General features: G+C 44.6%; 1 protein-coding gene across 2 annotated transcripts in view; it reads left to right on the top strand.

The window, feature by feature from the left end:
• Window positions 1–24127, top strand: part of LOC137436463 (actin nucleation-promoting factor WASL-like) — a 36448-nt gene extending 12321 nt beyond the window's left edge. The window contains exons 3-12 of one of the 2 annotated variants that reach the window (XM_078786448.1): window positions 2997–3080; window positions 5207–5297; window positions 5781–5946; window positions 8704–8746; window positions 10319–10475; window positions 11422–11622; window positions 11837–12066; window positions 16085–16184; window positions 18812–18889; window positions 20280–24127. In XM_078786448.1, coding sequence (XP_078642574.1) covers window positions 2997–3080; window positions 5207–5297; window positions 5781–5946; window positions 8704–8746; window positions 10319–10475; window positions 11422–11622; window positions 11837–12066; window positions 16085–16184; window positions 18812–18870 — 1131 coding nt within the window. In that variant the 3' untranslated portion in view covers window positions 18871–18889; window positions 20280–24127. Of the gene's footprint in view, window positions 1–2996; window positions 3081–5206; window positions 5298–5780; window positions 5947–8703; window positions 8747–10318; window positions 10476–11421; window positions 11623–11836; window positions 12091–16084; window positions 16185–18811; window positions 18890–20279 lie in introns of both variants that reach the window. The other variant, XM_078786447.1, reaches the window with a different exon arrangement.
• The last annotated feature ends 3452 nt before the right edge of the window (window positions 24128–27579 follow it).

The following is a 27579-nucleotide window of genomic DNA, read 5'->3' as shown; positions in this document are numbered from 1 at the left end:
CATATGTGTGTTGTACCGTCCACCAAACAGTGATGACTCCATCTACATCTCGCTGTCTGATGATATGGACCAACTTCTATCTACTCATCCCAACTCTCTCTTCCTCATATGTGGTGATTTCAACTGTCATCATGCCAGTTGGCTGGGTGTGGGTACCTCTCTCACCAGCCATGGCTCCTCAGCAAAGGACTTCTGCGACTCACTGGGACTGACACAATCTGTCAATTTCCCGACCCGGATCTCAGTCAACGGAACATCTTCTCTTCTGGACTTGGTTATGACTAACTTCCCTGGAAATGTCTGCTGCTCTTCTTCTGCTCCGATCGGATCATCTGATCATGTCCTTGTTAAAGTGGACATCTCTCTGACCATCCTCAGGGAGCCTGCTCAGCGTCGACGAGTCTGGCATTTCACTCAGGCCAACTGGCACGGTCTTCAAGCAGCCATCAATCATCTGGACTGGTCTCCCATCTCTACCACCTCTGACATCAACTCATCCTGGGAATTTTTCCAAAGTAAATTGCTCTCTCTCATGCACAGATTTATCCCATCTCGTCTTCAGTTGTCATACCCTTCCTCCCGTCCATGGTACGCGGAATCTTGTGGTGAGGCTGTTGCCCAGAAACAACTTGCCTTCGTCTCCTGGAAAGCAAATCCAACGGAAGGAAATCTCATTTCCTTTCACAAAGCCCGAAACAAGTGTGTGTCCACCCTCAGGAGAGCCAGGAAACAATATCTCTCCGTTCTCAAGACCGAACTCTCTTATCTGTCTCCCTCTTCCAAATCCTGGTGGCGTCTGGTCAAATCCGTTTCTGGTGTTTGTTCCCCCTCCATCCCCCCCCTTACCTCAAACGGCTACACAGCTGACTCCGCACGTGAAAAAGCTGAATGCCTCAACTCTGTGTTTGCCTCTAAATCTTGTGTCCCAAACCCATCCCTCTCTGTACCCACCATACCCAGTCGTACCCTGCTGCTCCTGGACTCCGTGTCCTTTCCTCCTGACAAGGTGGAAAAGTTTCTGTCAACCCTCGACTCTGATTCTGCAACTGGACCCGACGGCATCAGCCCACGGGTCCTAAAATCCTGCTCTGCTGCTCTATCTCACCCTCTCTCTGTTCTCTTCACCCTCTCTTTTGCTCAAGGTCAACTGCCATCTGCTTGGAAATCAGCCAACATCACCGCTTTGCACAAAAAAGGTGCAAAAACAGATCCTAGCAACTACAGACCAATCAGCCTTCTCCCAATTATCAGCAAAGTCATGGAATCCATCATTGCTTCGGATATGAAATCTTTCCTCTTCTCCAATGGCTTGATCTCTGATCATCAATTTGGTTTCAGACCAGGCCACTCTACTCTGGACATGCTGCTTCTGCTGTCTCAACAATGGATGGAGGTCCTCAATGCCAAACAGGAAATTAGAGCTGTCTCCCTCGACATATCACGTGCCTTCGACACGGTCTGGCACCCCGCTCTGCTCACCAAACTCTCCTCCTTTGGTATCCATGGAAATCTCCACGCATGGCTGCCGGACTTCCTCTCTAGTCGTCGTCAACATGTGGCCCTGAATGGGTTTCTCTCATCTCCTCTTCCTGTTCAGGCTGGAGTTCCCCAAGGCAGTGTTCTGGGCCCCGTGCTTTTTCTGGTCTTCATCAATGATCTCTCTGACTCTCTCGAAAATCCTCTCTATCTCTTTGCTGATGACTCCACTCTCTGCCGCTCCATTCCTCTTCCCTCAGATCGGCAGTCTGCTGCCTCCTCACTCTCTGAAGACCTGGACAAAATCACAGACTGGTCAAACAAGTGGAACATGTCTTTCAATCCTGATAAATCTCACACTCTTACTATGTCTCTCCGAAAATATCGACTGGACAACCCTCCCATCTACTTTCTCAACAATCCTCTCCAAGAAGTTCTGTCGCACAAGATTTTGGGTCTCACTATCTGCCATGATCTTTCTTGGGAAAACCACATTTCCAAGCTGGCCTCCAAAGCCAGTCGCCGACTGGGCATCCTCCGTCGTGCGAAGTCCTTCCTCGGCACACCTGAGCTCCTCACCACATACAAGGCTTTCATCCGCAGCTCAATGGAATACTGTTCTCCCCTATGGGCCGGTGCTCCTGCCTCACACCTAGCTCGGCTTCACGCTGTTGAAACCAAAGCTTTCAGAATTATTGGAATCTCCCGCGATGAAGCTATCTCTGAGGGCCTTTCACTCACTCACCGCAGGCAGGTAGGTGGTCTTTCTGTCTTCTACCGACTCCTCTCCGGCCTTGCACCCCCAGCTCTCTCTGTGCTCTGTCCCCCAAATATTCCTACAGGTCGCACAAGATCTGCCAGCAACCCTCTGATGGTTAAACTGCCGAAATCTCGGCTCTCTGCTCACCTTCACTCTTTCATTCCTCTTTTCTCCCGCCTCTGGAACAAACTCCCTCACTCCCTTCAATCCCACTCCTCCCTCCAGGTCTTTAAAACAGCTGTTCACCACCATCTCTTATCTTCCCCCATCCAAAACCTTGATCTTTTCTACCCCCGCTAATTCACCCCAGATCCACCTTGTTTGAAATTCCAACTTCTTTCCTGGAAGTCCTGGCAGTGTCCATATGTTTTATACCTCTCCCACCGCCCCCTTCCCACGCCCCCCCCCCCCCCAAAGCCCTCGCCCTCTCTCAGATCTCTCGATGTCTCCATCTCTCTCGGTCCCTGCTCTCAAATGTTGTGTTTGTGTCCTTCCCCCTCTCTCCCCATCTTGTCTACCGCTCCCTATGTTATATGTTTTATGTGTCGGTTTGTCTTTCTGTGTGATTAATGTTCGCTCTTTCACGAGCCTCGATCTTGTATACAAAAAAAAAAAAAAAAAACCATGTCCTTCTTCTCAAGATGTGTGTTATATCAACGGAGTAAGGTGTTCAACAAAACTGTGATCAATTTTATAATATAGGTACCTCCAACAAAACTGTGATTACAAAAATGTTCTGATCTTTCTTGTTTGTTGTCAGAGAAAATGCCTCTGGGAACAGGAATTCTACTTTGAAATGACGTATGGTACACCTCTACCCTATTTCCACACTATCGAAGGTGATGTAAGTATCTCAAGGATAACTAGAAAGCATCTGAAAATGCAATGCCAGTCCATGTTTGTTTGTATTCAGACGTCTTCTTCTTCTCCCACTTCTTCTTCTTCTTCTTCTTCCATAAACTCAAAATAACCAAAACAGTTTTAAAAAAATACAAAATGAAAATTGATGATTTTATGCAGTCTTGACCTTTGAGCTTTAAATCTAAAGAAGAATCAGCTTCTAGATTTTGATTGGTGAACCAATTCTGCGACGCAATATGCAAATTCTTAAAATTTCAGGTCATTTGGACAAAAATGGACAATTTTATGTAACATTCACCTTTGACCTTTTGATCGAAAAAGAAAAAACATATCGACTACTACCTTTTCATTGGTGAACCAATCCAGTGACCCAATATGTAAATTCTTAAAATTTCAGGTCAATTGGATGAATATTGACGATTTTATGTGATGCTGACATTTGACCTATTGACGAAATTATTAATTTGACTTTTCCATATCTTACTATAATTCACCAAATGTCCGTCCGTCTGTCTGTCTGTCTGTCCGTCCATCTGTCTGTCCATTTGAAGGTACCGCAAAAATGGCTGAACCGATCGCAACGATATTTTGGGTGGGTAATCGTGGGATCACATAGAGTAAAATAGGCTATATTGTTTTTCTAATTTCAGCTTTGGCCTCCAGCATTTTCAGGTTTGGACTCCCGCATAACGTCATTTTCCCGGGTGCCGCACAAACGGCTGCACCGATCGCTGCACGGCTGCACCGATCGGACTCAGTGACCTCAGACAAAGACCTTTCATAAGGACATGGGTTGAATCCCTGCTTGAGTGAATGCTAACCCCCTCCCCGCCATCACGTTCGTCTCTCCAACTCACAATCCCATGAGATATGCAGAAAGGACGACCCAAAACCAATTATCTTCTTCGTATATAAACATCATTAAAAGTAAATAATGATCTCGGCCAAAGTTCAAACGACGTCAGTTTAATCTCTACATGAGAGAATTCCACATAGCTATTTGGGCAGTGTATAAGCTAACAGATCGCTGTCTCCATTGATCTTGCCAAGGCCGTAACACCTATCGGCTCAAAATCCTTTTAACTGTTGACTTGGTAGTTTTTACAATGAAGGAAACACGTATCGGGAGTACATACAATATAGCGATTGTGAATGTGACAGCTCTGAGGCGTCTTTCGCTTCGCATCGCAGTGACGGCGAGCACCAACATGGCGGCTGTAAGATTAAAATATGGCTTCAAACCCCCTCACCTCACCGCCCAAAGCCTTCAACCAGACATATTAACACACTCCTCCCCCTTCATTCCCGTTCTTCAAAGCAAAGCGGTAAAAATTGTTGTATCGCCATTATATTTGACGAGCAACGGTACCCGCCCTAAGGGCGGGGCTTCAATTGGGAGGCGCGATTATATAAACATCCGTTAAATATCACACGCAAATCATCAAAATCTAAACAGTATTTTTAGAATTTCAATGACAAAAACCACATCACTGTTCATATCGGCAAATATTATTCCATCGTGTTTCAAATCATGATATCAACTGTACGCTTTTCTTTAGGGAAAAAAAATGGAATGATTTTGTACCTCTTCTTCAGCTTAGAACTTCAGGATAGACGACATTGCTGATAAAAGTTCCTTTTCTCTCTTTGAAGTTCTTGGCAAACATTTTTATATTGTCACTGCTGCCAACGCGACGCCATGGCATTATTCATAACATTCATTCATTCATTCATTCATTTAAAATAAAATCGTTTAATCGTTTAAAATAAAATAAAAATGCATTCAATTTCTGATATTTTGCCTTTTCATTTGGGCCTCCCAATTGAAGCCCCGCCCATAGGGCGGGTACCGTTGCTAGTTATCATAATAAAGCTTTGTTGAAAATTTGATGACAAAACTCAAATGGTAAAAAAAAATATGGCCTGAACAGACAGACAGACAGACATCTGATTGCAAATCCTCTGACAGACCTCTGACACACAGAGGTGATTGCAAAACCCCGTCTCCTGCTGCGCACGGAACGGGATAATGAACAAGCATTTTCTAACTGTTGAACACAAGGGTTTCAATGGACGACAGATAAGCCAGTCGTGTGTCCTTCATTACAGACCTGCTTGTACGGACTCAACTTTGCAGAGGAATATGAATGCAGTCGCTTTGCTCAGAAGGTACAACAAAAACTTCATCTCCTTATTAAAAGTAAGGATTGACTTAAAACTCCAGGTGGATATTGAATGGAAAGTGGAAAAATTTCCAAGAACTGAATGATCCCTTGAAAAACAGATCATAATGAAACGTGTTTGTTCATCTTGATCAATATACCATCTATGATACCTTGTGTGTGTGTGTGTGTGTGTGTGTGTGTGTGTGTGTGTGTGTGTGTACTGTTCATCTTGATCAATACACCATCTATGATACCTTGTGGGTGTGTGTGTGTGTGTGTGTGTGTGTGTACTGTTCATCTTGATCAATACACCATCTATGATACCTTGTGGGTATGTGTGTGTGTGTGTGTGTGTGTGTGTGTGTGTGTGTGTGTGTGTGTGTGTGTGTGTGTGTACTGTTCATCTTGATCAATACACCATCCATGATACCTTGTGTGTATATACTGTTCATCTTTATCAATACACCATCTATGATATCTACCACGTCATAACATGATTATTGATTGTTCTGTTGCAGGAAGAGCCGACATGACCACGTGTGAAACCTTTTCAAGACACATTGAGGGACCAACAATCTCCCAGAGTCGGGCGAAAGGTCCTACCAAACTTAACCGTGAAAACGCGATCAAAACTCCTAAAAAGAAAGTCACCAAATGTGTGATTGGACATCCCCATAACTTTCAGTGAGTTTCTTCAATGTGTATACAGACTCTAATGAAGATATGTGAACCACTGAATCGATTGTCAAAAGTATCCAAAACAGCACACATTCTAATGAAGATATGTGAACCACTGAATCGATTGTCAAAAGTATCCAAAACAGCACACATTTGATAATTGTACAGTAGTACAGAGAAAAATACCTGTGTTGAATAGAAAGGGGGCATATACATATTACATAAGCATTAGGGAGTTGTGGGAGGGTGAATTGATACAATAAAAAGCAAGGGCGAGGAATAACAGGAAAGATAACTTCTGGATTTTGTATTACTCAGGTAAAAGATGGATGATGCTGTTTTTCCTTTTTCTTTTTCTAGAAGAGCGAGGCTCATGGAAGAGCAAGGCTAAATTGGCTATCCTGACCAATGGGTGGCAGGGGAACAATTGGGCTAAACTGGCAAAGGGGATTAACTAACAGGATTGGAAAAAGAAAGAGAAGCAGATGAAACCAGCAGGTAAGAATGTTGGGTTATGATGTTTTAATGGGGGTAATAAAGATCATGGGTCAGGATAGGATGCAATGAGGTTGCGGTGCACTACGTTCTTGAAGCCCGCCTGGAGGGAGGAGCAAGGTGAAACAGCCTCTGGAAGGTGGATCTATAGACGGGAGAAGTGAGGTACAAAAGAGTTAAGGTGTACAATCAGCCTGGTTTAACCAGGAGGGGTTACTGGAAGAACGCGTGATTCCTGGAGTAGATCGGGAGGATCAGAGGATTGAGAGAGCAAGAGGAGCAGTGACGGAGAATAGATGGTAAAAACAGAGAGACCACCGGCCTGCTTAGCATGTGAAAGCAACAAACCACGTGTTTCAGCCCCATCATGGGATATTCCCATAATTAGTCTCACCCCGAAGGAGTTGCGAGACTGACTGTTGTAACGCCCCTGTGTGTGTGTGTGTGTGTGTGTGTGTGTGTGTGTGTGTGTGTGTGTGTGTGTGTGTGTGTGTGTGTGTGTGTGTGTGTGTGTGTGTGTGTGTCCACATCTATATATTTTTGCATCAATCTTTTTTTCTCTGCAACCGCTTTTCCGATCGATGTGAAACTTTAAACCAAGGATGGACTTCCCATGGAGAATAATTTATTGATAACTCTAATGTCATAGGTCACATGGGATGGCAGCTATATTGGATTAAAGGGAAAAAATGTGGACATCCTCTCCGAAACCACTCAACAAACATAATTGAAACTTGGCACATGTCATCAACTACCCACAGGGTATAAAGAGTGAGAACGATGATCAGTGAATTGGTATTTCAGCCAGAATTGGTTGAATTGAAATCTTTATCGAAAAAATCTGAAACATCATATATCTAATCTACGACCCGGTGTGAGTGAAGAATTAAATTTATGACGTCATCAGTAAAATCATTCATCATCAGCAAAATAAAAATGTTAAAAAAAAATCTTCTCCAGAACCGCTTAACAGATCGATGTGCCTTAATGTGCACAAAATTGGTCATTAAATATCCAAATAATGAATGAATAATCAAAAAAGCTACAATAATGGCAATTTTTGTGACATAATAGGGTGCATTGATGATACGGGTATATGGGCCATAATAGCAGTGGGCCATAACAGTGTTCAGTTAATGTTGGTATTTTCGTTCAGAATGAGTGCGAGAAGGAAGACTGCACTCTACCCAGTGCCATTCGAGTTTTTGAAATCTTTAGATTCCGCAGAATCCAGGAGGGAGAGAGCAAAATATGATACTGGGGCGCCTGCCCATAGGGGAGAGCAGTACTCCATTGAACACTGGACAAAGGCCTTATAGACTGTGCTTAGTTGTGATATTCCAAGGAAATTTCTGGCTTTGGAGGTCAGCTTCGCTATGTGGTTGACCCAGGAGCGGTTACTGCTGGTGTTGAGGCATAGTAGTTGAAAATACTGAACGTCTTCCAATGGATGAACAAGGAAATAGATAGGTGGCTTCGTTAGATGATCATTCTGGAGTGATATGTTGAGACTGGGATTTTTGTGGATTGAAGGACATGTTCCATTTATCATACCAGAGTTTAATCATTTTCAGAGAGAGAGAGATAGAGATAGAGAGAGAGAGAGAGAGAGAGAGAGAGAGAGAGAGAGAGAGAGAGAGAGAGAGAGAGAGAGATAGAGAGAGAGATAGAGATAGAGATAGAGATAGAGATAGAGAGAGAGATAGAGATAGAGAGAGAGATAGAGATAGAGATAGAGAGAGAGATATGGTGCTGCAGTCTGTGAGCAGAAGGACAGGGTACTGATATTTATTTAACAGATTGAATTTATATGCTTATCACAGCTGCCCTGAGGACATAGAGAGTCGGCTCCATTATGTGGACTGACATCACATGGAGACTAGACCGAGAGGAACAGGAAGATTACCCCCTAGCTGGTCATGATGGAGGCAGCTTGGTTTTTATTTTTCAAAACTGAAAATAACTTTGCAATTCTTTTTAGACTAACTTTGTAGTACAATTGCTTTGAAACTAAATCCTGAATCCTGCTTCCTTCAGCTGTATTGGAACATTGGAACGTCCTAATCTTCCTTTGTCATGTTTCAAGATATGCAATCAAAGGAAGTGGGAATATTTAGACGTTCTCAAGTTATCTAAAAGCAATTGTTATGGAATCCATGAGATGCAATATACAACATTGTTAAACAGCTCTGTACTTGGAAAGTTTGCAGCACTGTAGGCCAACTTTTCATGGCCGTTTCTAACAAGTTTGTTTGAATGTTCTTTCAGGCATTTGACGCACTTCGGATGGAACCAACAAGCCAAATTTGATGTAAGTGTGTCTTGTTTGTTTAATGAGTTAGAAGTTGAATTCCCAGCAGTCATCCCACTTGATTAGGGTCCGGATCTATATATTCCATGTTGTGGGAGGAGTGAGAGCTAAATTAATAAAATTACAATGGAGAAAAAGAAAGAAGGTTGTGAAGAAAGGGAGGGTAGGGGAATGTGCCAGGAGTGAAGGAAGAGAAGGGAACTATGGTTGGTCGGAGAGAAGGAATGGCCATCATGTATGAAGTATTTGGAGCCATGATGAAAATTTCCGACATCATAAATAGATGGTCCATTAGGAGGAAGTCATCCTGGGGGCAAACAATATTTTTGGGCCGGTCTCAACATGAGTGCAACCCATGAAGCACAGGTTGTGTGAGGTTGAGTAAATGAGGTTCTGAGGTTCTCGTCTCTCCGGCTTATTTAAATTTAAAGTTGAAGGGGTTATATTAATAAATGTGTTTTTTTATTTTGCTTATTTAATTGATTAACCCCACAAATATAAACACAGAACTCATGGGTCCCCTTTACTCTGTTCACTCACTCGGAACAACTCACGGCCCTCCTCACACTATTCACTCACTTGGAACAACTCATGGCCTTCTTTACACCGTTCACTCACACAGAACAACCCATGGCCCTCCTTACACCGTTCACTTACACTGAACAACTCGCAGCCCTCTTTACACTGTTCATGCACACAGAACAACTTACAACCTTCTTTACATTGTCCACTCACATGGAAGAACTCACTGCCACCCTTACACCGTTCACTCACACTGAACAACGCACGGCCTTCTTTACACCGTTCACTCACACAGAACATCCCATGCCCCTCCTTACACTGTTCACTCACACTGAACAACGCACGGCCTTCTTTACACCATTCACTCACACGGAACATCACACCGCTCACATGCAAGATTCACTCCACAGTTTTCTTTGATCGCTCCCTCATACATCACTATTGTAGTAAGAACAGAACAGATTACCAAGTTTGGACCATATCCAGACAGCTATTTTCGATTGGAAAAAGAAAAACTACATAAAAACATTTTATTCACTTTATATTTTTGGGCCGGTCAAGATCTGAGGCTGGGAGCAAATACCCCATTTTCCCACGTTATAATCTGCCATTGCCTATTGTTCTGCTATGTCCTGATCCGTTCTTTGTTCTAGCTCCTCCACGAGCCTCGACATTGTATACAAAGAAAAGAAAAAGCCTATTGTGTCATCTGTAACACAAAAAAGGAAGCTACGTATTCAGTGTAGATGCTGATGGTATACAAAGTTTACACAAGGGGTGTTCAAAATGTCCTGGGCCAAACAAGCACATGCAACATGCATCCCAATTGATGTACTCCATTTTCCCAGCACAACTATCCCAGTTAACAATGGATGTTTAATTAATTATTTTTTTATGCACAATTGCTTTTGTGTTCTCCCTACTCAAACTGAAAACCTTTTGAACTCTCCTTAGTGTGAATGTGTAGTTAAAGAGTGTGTTCGTTAAACTGAAACAAAAAGGATTTTTCACGAATACAAATGATTTGGACTATTTACTCTCTTTGCACAGATCGCCAAACTCGATCCACAGCTGGAGTCCATGTTTGCCAACATCGGCATTGAAAGGTTTCACCTTCAGGACATGCGAATCAGTCGAAGGATTACGAAAGTCATTTCTGATTTTGGAGGAATTGAGGCTGTAAAGGAACAAATGAAGAAACAAAATGGTAAATCAACCAACCCATGAGCGTTAAAATCCCAGCTTCCTGCCAAATTCTCATCTCAATGTCTTCGGTATTTAGGGGACTTTTGTCTGGCAGGAATCTGAACCCAGCTATAAACTGTCATATTGCTGCGTTACAGGTAGAGCGAGGCATCAATGTGTGCGTCCCTCAGATGGACGTTAAACTTGGCGTCTCATCTGGCGGCATTATTGGTGGACATTAAAGATCCCACAGTGTCTTTTGCAAAGAGTAGGCGAGCTATCAAAACTCTACCATATAAAACACAGTCAGTTTGTGTGTTTGTCTGTCCCCCTTCATAAGGGTAGGTTTTAAAGGCCAAACTTTTAACATAACACGAATGTGTGTTCACTACTGTCTGTTTTTGAGGCTAAAATAAACTCTAAAAATTTTTCCCATAAAAGAGTAATTATATGTCTCTTCTGTTGGAAATGTAGACGCTGGCTTGCAAACCGAGTCTCAAGGGCGGTGTACAAAAGCGTTTTTTAAAAAATAACAATAAATACACGGCGTAGGGAGGTGAAACTCGCCGCACGTGATGTGCAATGCACGCAGAGTAAAACGAGTGTTCATTTATATCTGTATGATGTCGAATAAATAAAGAAGATATCAGCACACCTGACACTAGGCCGAGGTTTCAGACTTTGGCACGCACCGTCAAATAAACTGTTCCAACCTGTCATTTTTGACGGGCTTTTTACTGGTATAGGAATAATTGTGGCTGTTAAAGTTGTAGTCATGGGAGTTGACTGCAGTACTTGTTTGGGTGATTCTGGCAAAGTTGTAATGGATGAACCCCATCTGTTTTATGATAGGCGTGGGTTTGTTTATCCATCATTCATCTTTGCGGAAAACAACTATGAGCAATAATCCATCGTGCACGTTTTCATCGCCATCTTACAAGGAAGTGTTTTTCTGTTTCGACTCCCAGGTAGCAGCAGAATGACAAAGTCGTTACCCCAAGGTTTGGCAGTGAATTCAGCTGGAACATGTTCAAGATCACAGCCCAATCAACCTCCAAGGTGTCCACCACCACCACCACCACCTCCTCCTCCACCACCACCACCACCTCCTCCTCCTCCACCACCACCACCACCACCTCCTCCTCCTCCACCACCTTTAACAACACCAGGTCATAATTCATTGACTCATTTCAGTCTTCTCTAACTCATTTGCCTTTCTTTCATTCTCATCAACATTGGGAGTATTGTGCAGGTTTTTCAGAAATCAGTTGTTGACCAATGTTCATGGACCCGAGTTAGTCACTCATATTTTAAGTGCATTATTTCCCCTATCCATTGACTGTCCTCCATTATAAATGAACCTTGAAGTTTTAACGTTTTTAGGACTGCCATCAGAACCAGATCCACAGCATTCATTTGCAAAAGCTTCACATCAGGCTCGCCTTCCAATTCCACCACCGCTTCCTTCTCTACCCGTTGCACCGCCTTTTCCACCGCCTTTTCCACCACCGACCAAAGCACCACAACCTGAACCTTCAGCACCTGAACTGCAGAGTCGGGGCAAACTTCTGGATGAAATTCACATGGGTATCACACTGAGGCCAATAAAAAAGGTGCAAAAGACATCATCTTCATCCGTGAGTCTCCATGTTGTAACACCATTCCATTTGGATGTTTTCCATTGTGATGTTTTCCATTGTGGTGTTTTCCATTGTTCTGCTTTCTATAATATTGATATATTGAGGTTCTTCAGTGTAATTCACTCATTTACTGAGTTCTATGATATCTGCTGACAGTACTATAACCCAAGTGAAGGACTAGCAGGAGAGCTTATGGTTTGAATACAGACCGAGCAATAAATTACTGTCCTGGCATCCACACACACACACAGGGTGAGGCATCGATTTGTGCAGCGTTCCTCAGATGGACGTTATGGTGAAGGATTCATGTGCGAGTATGGCTTGGGTTACCATGGTGTATTTCCACAGTTAACCAAATCTTATTTTTCCAATCTACAGCATACCTGCATGGCTAATCACGTCATCACAATTTGCTAAAAAACTTTACAACTAATATACGAGTATATTGTCACGGTTTTCCGTTTTTGGGCATCGCCTCTGGATAACTCCGAGAGGACGGCATGTCTATAAGACCCGGACGCCGTTTGAAACTATCAACCTTAGCTGGATCCTACCACCCAAGGTCGGTTTACCGTACCGATGATCCGGATCCTCTCGCCCAATGTCAGTTTACCCAAAGCAAATAGGGACCATCCCGGCGGTTATGTGACAGACCCTAGTCAGTCGGCCGAGTGAAACCAACATTACGGAACCGCACTTGAGGTCGAACTTAGATAACAAATCCGAGCTGGCCAAACGCCTCAGCAATCTTATGCCGCCATTAAAATGGACAGAATAAGGCAAGACCCGGTTTCTTAAAGAAATGGCCTTTATTGCACATAACCAAGCAGGTATTTAAAGGCAGTGTTACGGATTTGTCACTTCCGTCTTTATGGTTTTCATCCACTGGAAGCATTTTTAGTTTCATATACTATTATTGTTACAGTTTGAGTGTGAAATGGAGATAACTGTCTTCAAAGGTAAAAATTAGTGTTTCAAAAGAAAAACGAAATGGATCAGGAGAAACCGGAAGAGGAGAAAGAAGAGGCTTGAGTGGATCAAGTGAGATCGGGAAAGAAAGGCCGATCTGCTTCGAGGTGTCGAGCGGACGCTGGTGGACGTTGGTCACGAGTGAATATTGGTTTCCCCGGGAAAGGGATTCCTGTGACAGTGTCGTTATTGCTGGGGCAGATAAACCTGCGTGACGGGTTTTGCTGTTGGTTCCGAAAGTGAATCATCGCGGGAGAGCCGGTACGCCTCCATTACAGGCCCGCCCGCCATTTCACCTTGCACCAGCCATTTCACCTCGCACCAGCCGTTAGCCTGGTTCTCGTGTGTGTCGTGGATTTCGCTTGGGAATTCGCGGTTCTCCGCTTGGGAACTGCTGCTCGTTCATGTCAGCGTCATTGTCTGGTGAACCGAAGGTGTGAATTCCCAGTCGCGTTTTGGGTGAACGTTTGCCTGACCGATGTCGGCCCGACACCTCAAGCGGCTCTTTGGCAGCGTCGACTGTCGGCCGTCCTGGGTTCAGGTCTCGGTGCGACTTTTTTTCTTGTAATCACCGGAGCGTGGATCGACTTTGGCCTGGTGTCGTGACAGTGACTTTGGGGGTGTTACAGTTCGCTCACGTGGAGTATCATGAGTTATTGAGTTAAGAAACTGGTGGTACCATCATAGGAATTATATGGTGTTTGCTGTGCAATTGAGGTTTTCTTGTACTTGCGCAAGTGTTATTATTGTGCGATTTTAATACAATACTTGGGTTTTGTATCGATTGATTGGTGTGGTTTCACCATTGGTCATTGGCACACATAATAGCATATCTTTCTGCCGTGACTCCTTTTGGGGCTCGGAGGTACACCGTGACCGGGGTTTGGGGAGGAGCACATAACAGCAGATGGAACTAGAACGGGCACTCGGTAGAGCGCATACCTTCGCCGCAGCTACTGTTCTGTACTTGGTAAAAATACGATTTTGACCTTTTCGTGACCTTGACCTTGACCTTTGACCCGATTGCTCCCAAAATCTAATCAAATGTGTCGCGTATAATAACCAATCATCCCACCAAATTTCATGCAATTCGGTTGAATACTTTTTGAGTTATGCGAATAACATACACACACACACACAGACATACAAATAAATACACAGCGATCAAAACATAACCTTCCGCTTTTGCGAAGGTAACAATGAAATGGCATATACATATAATAATTGCAGTACTCATACATTTCCCTTATCCCCTACGTGAACATTCCCACCCTTATCCCTTATCTCCAATGACGTGACACTTTACAGTACATATGCCGGCATCATGCATCTGATCTGGAAGGGAGAGATTGGTGATTGTCAAATAATGATGGGCTGAATGATTGGCAATGGAGATGAGCTGATAAACAAATAAATAGATGGGTAAACGACAGACCTCCTGCACACATTCCACTCGTTAAGTCTGGCTCCCACATCCTGACTGAAGCTAGGACCCTTCAAGCTCCTTCCCCTCCTGTACCTTAAACAGCCGTGGCCTCGGTGTTTCCCCATGTTTCTGTGACGTCACTCACGGTACTTATGGAATGTGTCTCCTGACAGGGAGCCCGAGTTTCATAAATGGGGCAGAGGGTCCATCGGTGGAGCAAATCGGACGTGGGAACGCAAAAGTCAAGGTGTGCGTGGATGGGAGGTGAAGGTATAAAGAAAGAGTGTGAAAGTGCTGACCCGGAAGATGCAAGAAAAACAACGCCAAAGACGAAACATGCACTATAACCAACGTCCAGCAAAGCATGGAGAATGAAATAATAATGTGAGAGGACCGACAAAGCAAAAGGAATGATAGAGGAAAGGAAGCAAAATAGGGAAACACGAGAGAAGAGAAGGACAAACGTAGACTCTTGGTGTGCGAGTAATAAAAAAATAATCGATCGAGCCCCGAACAAGGTCTGTGATCGCTTAAATTCACAAAGCTTTTAATAAGTCCTTCTCTCCGTCCATGTCTTATATCCCTTTAGGCAGCACCCTTTTATAACTCTCCGAATTGTCTCACCCTTTGCTTCTTCCCTCCCCTCATTTATGGGCGGGGCTGCTTTCTTGGCGCAATTTCTTTCGTGAAGCGCTTGTGAAGCGTGCTCAAATACAGCCCCCAGGGCACTTGGTTCCGAGAATCGGTTCCGAGTTTGTGATTATGGCACAAACATTTGTCAGAGCCGCTCGTCAAATGGAAAATATTCACAGACGATCCCCAAAAATGAATATGGAGTAAAAAAAAAAAAAACACCTTTAGAGGCCATTTTTCCCCGCAAAGCAGGGGTTGGCCTTTTTCGGGAACTGTGGTTGTTGTTGTTTTTCGGTCCCCTTTTTGAAGCAATGTTTTACGGCCGGATGCCCTTCCTGACGCCAACCCTTTTTGCCGCCTTTAACGACAAGCAGGGAATTACCAGTGAACTGGTACTCAAATTTGCCGACCTCGGAAGGATGACAGGCTGAGTCAACCCCCCTGGCGTTAATTCAGCGATTGACCGGGATTCGAACCCAGGATCCTAGGATCCTAAGCCGGCACCCTAGCCGCTAGCCCAACACCAGGGACTATGGAAAAATGAATATGGAGTGATAAAAAAAAATTTATTTGGGGTTTCCTTTTACAAAATCGCAATGCAGATCTATCAACATGGACTTCAGACATTTAAACTAAACAATATAATTATGAAATAACTGCTTAACTATGAAAGGACTCATTTGGTTCTCATAACCATGACAATATATATGATGCAAAATCAAACTCTGCCAATAAATTTTCTATAAATGAGCTATTCAGTCATCTACAAGTTCTAAGAGTGAGTTGTTATGGCTTCCAGTCAGTGTCGATGGTAAACTGAGCTGTATATTTTCATTCCTACATCACATTCAATTCACTAATCTTCCACTTCAATTCCGCATCTCATTGTCCATATTCCATTCCAAACTTTGGCAGTGCTGAAAGATGAAAGCCATGTATATTAACATTACATGATCTCCCAAGGATGGTGAAAATGAAAAGGAAGTTACATCTGAACAACCTTCCTTGCAAGATGCACTCCGCAATGCTGTCCAAAAGATCCACAAAAGCATGTATGACAGTGGTAAGTAGAACTGTACAACACTAAATTCAGAATGCTTTGTTAAAAAAAAAAAGGATCTTACCTGAAGGCTTCAAATTACCGAACACTCAAACAACTCGATGATATTCATAGAATACTTTCCCCACACAGTCTTACAAATTTGTAATTGCATTTGTACACGTTTACATCAGAAATGTAGATAGATAGATTATTCCAGTTCTTGAGTGTTTTCTTAACTACCAAGGCTGATAAAGTTGCCAGAATACATCGATAAAGTATAAATCAATAGATTGCTAAAAGGCCAAATTGGACTTCTTGTTCTTCGCTTTTTTTTTTTTTTAACCAGCTGAGCACAATAAAGGCTGAGGTGATTACAATGATTCTAATTTCACACGGTTTCTGATGTACGCTCAATATGCACTACATCAAATAGTCATGTAACATGTGGTAAAGTTTCAATTTCCTCCATTGAATTGTTTTCAATGTATACTCAATATGCGCTGTATCAAATGCTCATGTAACATGTGTTAAAGTTTCAATTTCCTCCGTTGAACGGTTTTCAATGTATACTCAATGTGCGCTATATCAAATGGTCATGTAACATGTGGTAAAGTTTCAATTTCCTCCATGGAATTGTTTTCAATATATACTCAATATGCGCTGTATCAAATGCTCATGTAACATGTGTTAAAGTTTCAATTTCCTCCGTTGAACGGTTTTCAATGTATACTCAATGTGCGCTATATCAAATAGTCATGTAACATGTGGTAAAGTTTCAATTTCCTCCATGGAATGGTTTTCGATGTATACTCAATATGCGCTGTATCAAATGCTCATGTAACATGTGTTAAAGTTTCAATTTCCTCCGTTGAACGGTTTTCGATGTATACTCAATGTGCGCTATATCAAATGCTCATGTAACATGTGGTAAAGTTTTAATTTCCTCCGTTGAACGGTTTTCGATGTATGCTCAATGTGCGCTATATCAAATGCTCATGTAACATGTGTTAAAGTTTCAATTTCCTCCGTTGAACGGTTTTCGATGTATACTCAATGTGTGCTATATCAAATGCTCATGTAACATGTGGTAAAGTTTTCATTTCCTCCATTGAACGGTTTTCGATGTATGCTCAATGTGCGCTATATCAAATGGTCATGTAACATGTGGTAAAGTTTCAATTTCCTCCGTTGAACGGTTTTCGATGTATGCTCAATGTGCGCTACATCAAATGGTCATGCAACATGTGGCAAAGTTTCAATTTCCTCCGTTGAACGGTTTTAAATGTATGCTCTTACCAAAATGTACGCAACCGATTGCTTAATCCCGCTTTTCGCTTTGTGAGCACGGGGTAATAATCAGATTCAAAAGTATAACACACAACAAATGAGCCACTCAAATAATAGTTATATATTATAAAAACTATTACTACTATTACTACTACTACTATTTTAATGGCCTTAATTATTCCGATCCCTGTCAGGTAACGTTTTTGGCTCAAGTATTTCACGAACTTGCTGGCCAGGACTGGCGTTTGACCGAAGTTGACATGAATTTGTAACTTGGCCAGGGTGCTGGCGATAACTCCCCTGCTCTTTACGAATGACAGCACGGGATATTTAACGTTCACCAACTAATACCAGCAGAAGGGACGCCAGTTTAAAGCCAATCTGAGGAACCGAGTACTGAGGGTGTGGCTGTGCCACTGATGCAGTGCCCCCTGCTGGGTAGGGCAGGAATTTGTAATTTTCTCAGGATGCCAGCAATAGCTTATACTGACTCTTAGCAAAGACGGAAGGACACCATGGGATATTTAATGTCCACAAACTAATTCTGGCAGACGGCAACTAGGATGACAGTTTTGTAGCTGGGTCTGGATTCTAACCCAGGCTAGACAGCTTAGAAGCGATTGTGCATACCTCTAGGGCACCCTGCCAGCTCCTATTTGGGGAAGTAAAGGACATGCATGGTTTAAAGGGGATAATGGGGGTGGGGATTAAATGTTCTGCCATTGTGTGTATGTAATAAATAGACAGCCCTTCTAGCATCTATCTATAATTCCAGTAATCTCTGTACGTTTGTACGTTTGTCTGTGACCGCTGTTTCTCGACAACCACGGGTCCGATATACTTTTAACTTGCCAGGTATATTGCTGGGGACCCGAGGATGTGCCTTTTCAAGGTTTCATATTTATCGGACAATTACTTACCGAGCTATGTCCAAAAAACGATTCAACCAATCAGAGAGCAGCGAACTATCGCGTGTGCCGAACGTGGCGGACACACTCTGCCTCGGATGGCACATTTGAGAGCGTATTCATTTATTTCACGTTTGCAAACTATGTTGGCGTTAAACTATGTTTTAAAACTAATAAAAACGAATTTGCGATTCATTCGCTTTCCTGCGCGTTTGTGCACGCGATGGCGATTTCTTTACCAAACTCCGGAAGCCGTTCGCTTTGGACCAAACCATTTCATGTAAATAGAGGGGGGGGGATTGTCACCACTCGCAAGCCGTTCGCTTTGGACCAAACCATTTCATGTAAATAGAGGGGGGGGGATATAATTTTAGATATATATATAGTACGGGCATGCCCTAGTTTCTCCTAAAGCACATTATATTAACCATTAAATTATGGTGTCTTGTCCAGATGAAGACGATGATGATGACGAAGATGATGATGACGATGATGAAAGCTGGGATCCCTGATTAATGGATATATGAAAGAGTTTGTGTTTTTTTTTATTCTCGAATGATGGGAAAATGTTTTTGTTGGATTATTCATTCATTCTACTTCTGTGGTCTGTGTGCTCTTTTGTGAACGTTTTCTTCTTTACGTTTAAAGAAAATATCGATGAAAATATTATGACAACACTATATTGTTAGTGTAGTAATATATAATGGATGTAAGCATTTTAAAAATTAACATTGCAAATTGCAAAATGAGGACCGTTGTATGATAAAATGTCTCAATGTGCTTTACATAAAATGGAATATAAGAGAAAACACAATTTACAGGAATAAAACAAAAATCAAACACTTGATCCACGCTATGAAAAACGGGTATCACAAGTATGTTTAGAATTGTGTGGGTAAGTTACCAAGAATATGGAACGTATGGATGCTAAATGAGGCCTTTTACGCATTCGCTGTATGCTTACAGACTCCGTTTGGCTCACCGGACACTTTCAACTTGCTATTACTTGCACAAAATCTGAAATTCAAATAATGTTTTTCACATAATTTTCAGCATTTAGTTGATAGAGTGGCAATTTCAAAATGGTTACGAGAAATTAGGAAATATGAGAAATATCTGTGGATGAGAGGTGTCGAGTTCTGACCTTTTCCTGTTCATACATTTATCGATCGGCGGCAGTGTATATAACACACGCACACACATACAATAACATGCACACACACACACACATACACACACGTATGCATACATACACACACAGATACAATAACACACACACACACACACACACACACACACACACACGTACACACACACACACACACACACACACACACACACACATGCACACACACACATGCACACGTACGTATGCACACACACACACACACACACACACACACACACACTTCTCGTTTTACCAATAGATGCAAAAATCTAGTATAATTTATCTTGTTGATTGAGAACCAAACAAAAATATATATGTGTAAAAGCTAACAACACTCACAGCGCATACATGTCCTACACCCACCTCCCAAACCTGATTAATAGAAAACATCATTTTAAACTTACCTTGTGTGTTAACAAGCCCCACATATTACCTCCCCATCGGTCTTAAGAAGCAACCAACCAGATACGATGTCTGAATGTTAGTAAAGGTCTGCCTCAATGTTGGTAGTGACAGCGTCATCTTTCCAAATGCAGACGTCCATTAAATAAATGGCCAAGCTTGCCATGTTCACACGAAGTAATCCTGCAGGGTTTAACGTCCACTCACTGACGGGGATGGTTGATAGACAACTCTTGTATGGTGCTGTTCTCTATTGCGTTCTCATCTTGTGTAATACTGCGCATTGTTATTTGCATATTCTGAATCTATTATCTTATTCTAATATCTACCATCGCTTTCTTTGTCTTGCAGATTGATTGTTCATCGTTGTTGCTAATAAACCTGCATCCAATTGATACATTCTTGTTTATGATCAATCAATCCTCAAGCAGTACCAATGTCCTTGTGTCCATCACATCACAGACGACACCTGCTTTCTGAATCCCGCCATCCCAAACAAGGCCGCAAACCCGGTTTCCTCAAACCATTTTCCGCAAACCCATTGTTTATGAACAATCAACTCATCTGAAGATGCCTGCTGCAGTCTGCCCCTTCCCGAGCTGTGTCTACGTTACTGACAGCACTGACAATGCCGTTGCTGCTATCCAGCTCTCCATCCACGCCATGACTCACACGTCCATTGCACCAGCCAAACCGGACAAAGTCAGCCGTCCTCGTATCCAAACCGGCGGCACCAGCGAAGATTGGCAATATTTCACCAGAAGATAGGATGGTTACAAGGCAGCGACCCAGATAATCGGCAATGATGTTCGCGTTCAACTCCTTGAATGTTGTGATGCTAACCTACGACGTGACCTCCACCGCAGCAACCCACGCATTGAAATCAAGGACGAGGCAGCTATACTACAAGCCATTCGGTCCCTTGCTGTCCGAGAGGAGAATACTATGGTGTCCCGCGTCAACCTCCACAACATGCGACAGGACCGAGAAGAACCAATTCGTACCTACGCAGCCCGTCTGGCTGGTCAAGCTGAGATCTGCAAGTTTTCTGTTGTATGCTCATGCAATCCCCCTACTGATGTCAACTACACCAAGGACATGGTTCGCGACGTCCTATGTCGGGGACTCGCCGATCAAGATATACAACAGGACATTCTCGGCGATCAAAATCAGAACATGAGCTTGGAGGAAGTCCTCACTTTCGTAGAGGCCAAGGAAGCAGGGAAACGCTCCCAGAATGCCTTGCTCGATAGCGAAGGCGCTCATGGCGCAAGCCAATACAAAAACTGGAAGAACAAAAGAGCCCTGATCACTACCGACAAGGAGGCGGCCATTTGTAGTTATTGCGGCAAAACTGGTCATGGCAAACAGCCGAACATCGATCAAAGGCGTCAATTCTGCAATGCCTACGGGAAAACATGCAGTAAATGCGCCACTCGCGGCCATTTTGCACATGTCTGCCAGGGAGGCACGAAAAAGGCGGACAACAAACCTACGGACAAATCAATGGATGCTCATGATGTGGAAGAAAGCAGCCAGGTCCACGATCTCCTCTGCTCTGTCACGGAACGAGAAACGGCCATTTGGAAGCCGCAAATTAAAAGGGCCATGGCCACCTTGTCAACTCCACTACACCTCGACCACCATATATTTGACCACCTCTCTGGCTGGACCAAGAAGAAGTCTCAACCACAACCGTACATAACACTTATAGCACGGATCGATAAGGAAGCTTATGACCATTTCGGCCAGCCACTGTCATCCCGACCAAAATCGGCCAGGCTCCAGGCCATGGCCGACACTGGCTGTCAAAGCTGCCTCACAGGACTCAATATTTTCCACAAACTCGGGCTGCGTAATGAAGACCTGTTACCTGTCAACCTGAAGATGAATGCTGTTAACAGTGGAAGGGTCCGGATTATCGGCGCCATGCTCCTACACCTGTCTGGTCGCACAGCCAATGGCGACATTATTGAAACCCGACAAATCTGCGAACATCTCACCTGACACACGGAACATGTATCTCAGTCGTGAAGCATGCGTCGATCTAGGCCTCGTGTCTAGTAGCTTCCCAACCATTGGCGAATCCAACACAGTTGGTGCTGCAGTGGCAGCAGTTATCGATGCAAATTGTAACTGCCCGGAAAGATCGCTTCCCCCTACACTGCCTACATCTATCCCATTTCCGGCCACTGACGAGAACCAAGAGAGGCTGGAGAAATGGCTACTGGAGTACTACAAAAGCAGCACATTCAATGTCTGCGAACACCAGCCAATACCCCACATGGAAGGTCCGCCTCTCACACTGATGGTTGACCCCGAGGCAACACCAAAAGCGGTGCACACCCCAGTGCCTGTCCCCTTACACTGGCAGGCAGAAGTCAAGGCTGGTATCGATCGCAACATCAAGTTAGGGGTTCTGGAACCGGTGCCAATTGGTGAACCAGTGACATGGTGCAGCAGAATGGTCGTCTGTCCAAAGAAGGATGGGACCCCACGGAGGACAGTTGATCTGCAACCACTGAATGCGCACTGCACACGTGAGACCCACCACACCCAGTCACCCTTCCATCAAGCAATGGCGGTGCCACATAACACCAAAAAGACGGTAACAGACGCCTGGAATGGCTATCACAGCGTTCCAATCAGAGAAAGTGACCACCATCTGACAACGTTCATCACACCATGGGGCCGATACTGTTACTGCACCACTCCCCAAGGTTACATCGCTTCAGGTGATGGATACTCCAGACGATTTGACGAAATTGTATCGGACTTCAAAAACAAGTCCAAATGTATTGATGATACCATCATGTGGAGCGACACATTGGAAGAGAGCTTTTTTCAGACATGCACCTGGCTCGACCTGTGCGGCCGTAATGGGATTACGCAAAATCCGACGAAATTCCATTTTGGTCAGGACACGGTCGAATTCGCTGGATTCGAGATCACCATGGACAGTGTACGACCATGCCAAAGGTATCTCCAAGCGATACAGGACTTCCCCACACCAAAAACAATTACTGACATCCGCTCCTGGTTTGGGCTAGTCAATCAGGTAACATACTGCTTCAGCATGACCGAGAAGATGCGACCTTTTCGGGACCTCCTAAAACCATCCACCCCCTTCTACTGGGATGCAACACTACAATCCCTATTCGAAGAATCAAAACGACTCATCATATCTGAAGTCGCAAATGGGGTCCGGATCTTTGACAAGGAACGGACAACATGTCTCGCAACTGACTGGTCGAAGGATGGGATTGGCTTCTGGCTCCTCCAAAAACACTGCAGATGCCCTGGTGAAACCCCACGAAAATGGGACCGGACCGGAACCGTGATTGAGGTAAAACAATTCGATCAATACGTTGTCAAGGTGGATGGCTCCGGAAGAATCACTCTCCGGAATCGTAAGTTCCTGCGACGTTTTACGCCTTTCAGCATGACAACTCCCACTACGACTGGCAAAAGTGGCATGCTGCCAAGCGTTATGCCAAGTGTTATGCCAATCGTACCGAAATACTTAATGTCTGATGCCCAACCCATCGCCGCTCCAAGAGTCTGTCTCAATCCTGTTACCACTCCCCAGAAGGGTGAACCCCAACATGTCATTGCGCAGGGCTTACCATCACAGACACTCCGCTCCACTACCGCGATGACACCACCCGCGAGAGTCGCTAACCAACCACATGTGCAGACCACCGCCACACCTCCACAGTCACTGCCTATTTCTGCCCCCTTGACGGTTCGGGTGATGATGGACCAGCTGGAGGGGACTCCGGCGTCGGACAGGGCGATAGTGAACCACCCACCGGAGACTCCCACAATGGACCAGGAAATTACGAACTGCCCTCAGAGGACTCCGACGATTGATCGGGTGGTGACGGGCTGCCCGAAGCGAATTATCAAACCACCAGCCCGATTCAATTCAGAAGAATATCAATTATAAACTCATGTGATCCTTTTTCTCGGTCTCCAGTTTTCGTTCTATTCTGTGTCACAATTGAACGTTTTTGGGGAAGGGAGATAGACAACTCTTGTATGGTGCTGTTCTCTATTGCGTTCTCATCTTGTGTAATACTGCGCATTGTTATTTGCATATTCTGTATCTATTATCTTATTCTAATATCTACCATCGCTTTCTTTGTCTTGCAGATTGATTGTTCATCATTGTTGCTAATAAACCTGCATCCAATTGATACATTCTTGTTTAGTTGAAGGTTTGAGTCGAACGCATCTATCTATGAACCATCGGGCCTTGCACCAGTCCACGTCTTTGGGAGTTTACAGATACGAGGAGCTGCAAAGTGCAACTATCAGGTTTTTAGACGAGTTTAGAAAGTTCTCCAACTCTTTTGTTGTGCCGAGGCACACCCCATTCTCACAGGTACATTTCCAAGTAATTTTGGTTTCTTTTAGAAGCTTTGTGAGCAATTTTAGGTAACAATTCTTATCTCACACACACTATATACTTTATAATGCCCCGAACACTGCCATTTTTCTGTGGTTTATGCTTTGCGCATGCGCACTGAGCATTCTGGGATGGATTACGTCATTTTTAGGCAAGAGGGTTATACAATGTGAAACGGAGTTACTGCTGTGTTATAGGAATCGATTGAAGCCTGGTATTGCCTTAACGGTTAAGGTGGCTTAAGATCTTAGGGTCTTGAGTTTGAGCCCATGTCATGCCGTTGAAATAACATCAGGTGGGTTGACTCGACCTGTCATCCTTCCGAGGTAGGCAAAATGAGTACCAGCTTACTGGTAACGGGTGGCACTGCATCAGCGGCACAGCCGTGCTTCCAGAAATATGAAACCAGCAGCCACAGGCTGCATATGAAACAGCAACATGGGAATTGATGAAGAGGTCCAACAGGTAGGTGCCCAGCCATCTGTTGAGTAATTCAATGATGAGCTCACCATGTCCGGCCCACAATGATGTAACACCTCAGGACTCCTACTCTCTCGGTTTCCTCGAAATTGATGGTGATGAACATGATCCTACCACTCCCACCACTACTAATACTACTACCACTTCTAATGCCACCACTACTACTACCACCACTGCTATAACCACCACTAATACTTATTTTGGGGTCAGCCGAAGGGGAGGTTTTAACTCAAGTCTTGCACGAACTGGTTGGCTAGGCCTGACGTTTGATTGGAGCTTTTTTGGGCAGGTACAGTACTAGGATTTGTAATTTGTTCATGGTGCCAGTGATAACTCGCCCACTCTATGTGAAGGAGCCCATGGGTTCGTAAACGTCCAAAAACTAACGCTGGCAGATGGGACGCCCGGCTTAACGACCATCTGAGTGATGTCACACACATTGATGAACCACCCTATCTCTCATAGGCTACACGGTTGGGCCAGCCACCTGTGATGTAGGAGCGCAGGGTGCAGAAAAGTGTGTTCTCCGCTGATGCCTGCTGGAGTTCGGGAAGGGAAATCACAGCCTGGAGAGGGGTGTGCAGCATCTGGATCAAGTCATCCTCCATGTCCGCTGGCTGGCCGGCAGGTTCGGGATAGATGATAGCTCTGGAAAGCAGATCCGCCACCACGTTCTCCCAGCCCGGGGTGAAGTGAAGTGAAGCTTGAAATTGTAGTGTTGAAGTTGCAGGTGATCTGTCCATCTCTACAGTCGCGGTGGTCTGTGTCCCATGCCCGAGGTGGACATCAAGGCTCTCATAGCCTGGTGATCCGTGCGAAGCGTAAACAACTGGCCATGCAGATATGTACATGTATCTGCCAGCGTTCGCATGCCCAGATGCAAGGAAGGGTCTCACGCCCCCCTACCGAGTATTTCTGTTCGGTGGGACTCAATGCCCGAGAGGCAAAAGCGATGGGCTTCTCCGTCCCATTCTTCAATTGCGTGAGGAAAGCCCCCAATGCTGTGGCAGAGGCATCGCAGGTGACCAAAGTGGGACTGGTGAGGTTGAAATGTGCGAGGATGGGTGCCCTGGTGAGCTGACTCTTGGGCTGGTGCACGGCATCTCGGGAGTTTGCAGTCCAGACCCAGGGAGCCTCTTCAGCAGTTGATGCAGGGGCGATGTCATGGCTGAGTACTGCGACAAGAAGCGGATATAGAATGCTGTCATGGTCAGAAAGGAGTCAAGCTGTGCAGGGAATGTAGGCTCTGGAACATGGTGGATCGCATCTGAGTTAGATTGTAGTGGCAAGATGCCGCAGGCTGACAGGTGGAACCCCACAAACTCGATCTCTGGCACGGCAAAGACGCACTTCTCCTTGTTGAGCATGAGGTTGTGCTGGGCAAACTTGCAGAACACCTGGCAGAGACACTCATCATGGATGGAGGCATTGGGCCAGGCATCGCAGGTGACCAAAGTGGGACTGGTGAGGTTGAAATGTGCGAGCGAGGACGGGTGCCCTGGTGAGCTGACACTTAAGCTGGTGCACGGCCTCTCGGCAGTCTGCAGTCCAGACCCAGAGAGCCTCTTCAGCAGGTTTTTTTTTTTTTTTTGTATACAAGATCGAGGCTCCTGAAAGAGCTAACATTAACCACACAGAAAGACAAACCGACACTTAAAACATATTGTTGTGGATATGAGGATTGTGTTTTTTTATTGTGTTTTTTATTATTATTGCTTTATTCTGGACCCTCCTCACTCCAGTGTTGTATAAAGGTCAAAGGGCGTTCCCGTAGTTAATTCCATAAAGCATACACATCAGCCAATCATAGATTTCCCTCTTGTTGATAGTTATATCTTTATTATGTGTATTAGGGTAAGGCCTTGTCTTCCATTAAGATGACACTCCATTGCACCAAGTGAAACAAGATAGATCCCCTTTCATTCCCATTCCCAAAATCTCCATTTCCAGTTACATCCCCTCCAAGTCTCCATTGCCAACCGCACTGGGCAGTTTGCCAGGTTTGTTACAGCGGTGGGTTGCTGATTTCGCCCCAAAGCCGCCATTAAGCATGTGCTCAGCTCGGGGAAGAAGGGCGTGCCCGCCCATCATCATCAAGGGTGGAGTCAGAGGGCCTGTGCCCACCAACCAGGGCCGAAGCGAGCTCACCGGGGGGCGGGTCCTGAAGGCCGGCGGCTTGATCGCCGGAGGCGCTATAAAAAGCGCGCGCGCAAGAGCCGAGGAGTTGTTGGACCAAGAGAGAAAGGGTTGTTGGACCAAGAGAGAAAGAGTTGTTGGACCAAGAGAGAAAGAGTTGTTGGACCAAGAGAGAAAGAGTTGTTGGACCAAGAGAGAAAGGGTTGTTGGACAGGGAGACGTGCGTTGTTGTTGACCCGATGAGCTTGGACAAGACGAGAGAGACGAGTCCTAAAAAGAGCACGCGACGTCCAAACAGCGGCAGCTTCAGCAGCAACAGCGGCAGCCACAGCAGCAACACAGCAACTTGGGGCCTTGACGGCAGTTTTGAGCGGGGCCGCGAAGGAACGGCGGCTACCAAACGCGCCGATCGTGCTGAAGGTCCGTTGGACCTTCCTCTCCCTCCAGCCATCCACCTCCTGCCTTTCCATCCTTTTGTGTACATGAGTTTGTTCTGTGTGTCTTGTCCCTGGGTTAATTAAGTTTGTATAAGCTAGCGTTGCACTGTGTCTCTGAATTCTTCTGTAAATTATTTTCTTATCTTTCCTTCTTCCTTGGTTACTTTTGAGCATGTAAATAGTAGGA

This window comes from Myxine glutinosa, chromosome 11 (assembly GCF_964187855.1).
Source record: "Myxine glutinosa chromosome 11, kmMyxGlut1.1, whole genome shotgun sequence".
Taxonomy (NCBI): domain Eukaryota; kingdom Metazoa; phylum Chordata; class Myxini; order Myxiniformes; family Myxinidae; genus Myxine; species Myxine glutinosa.
The sequence above is the reverse complement of the archived record's forward strand: the minus strand, read 5'-3'. Positions and strand labels throughout refer to the sequence as shown.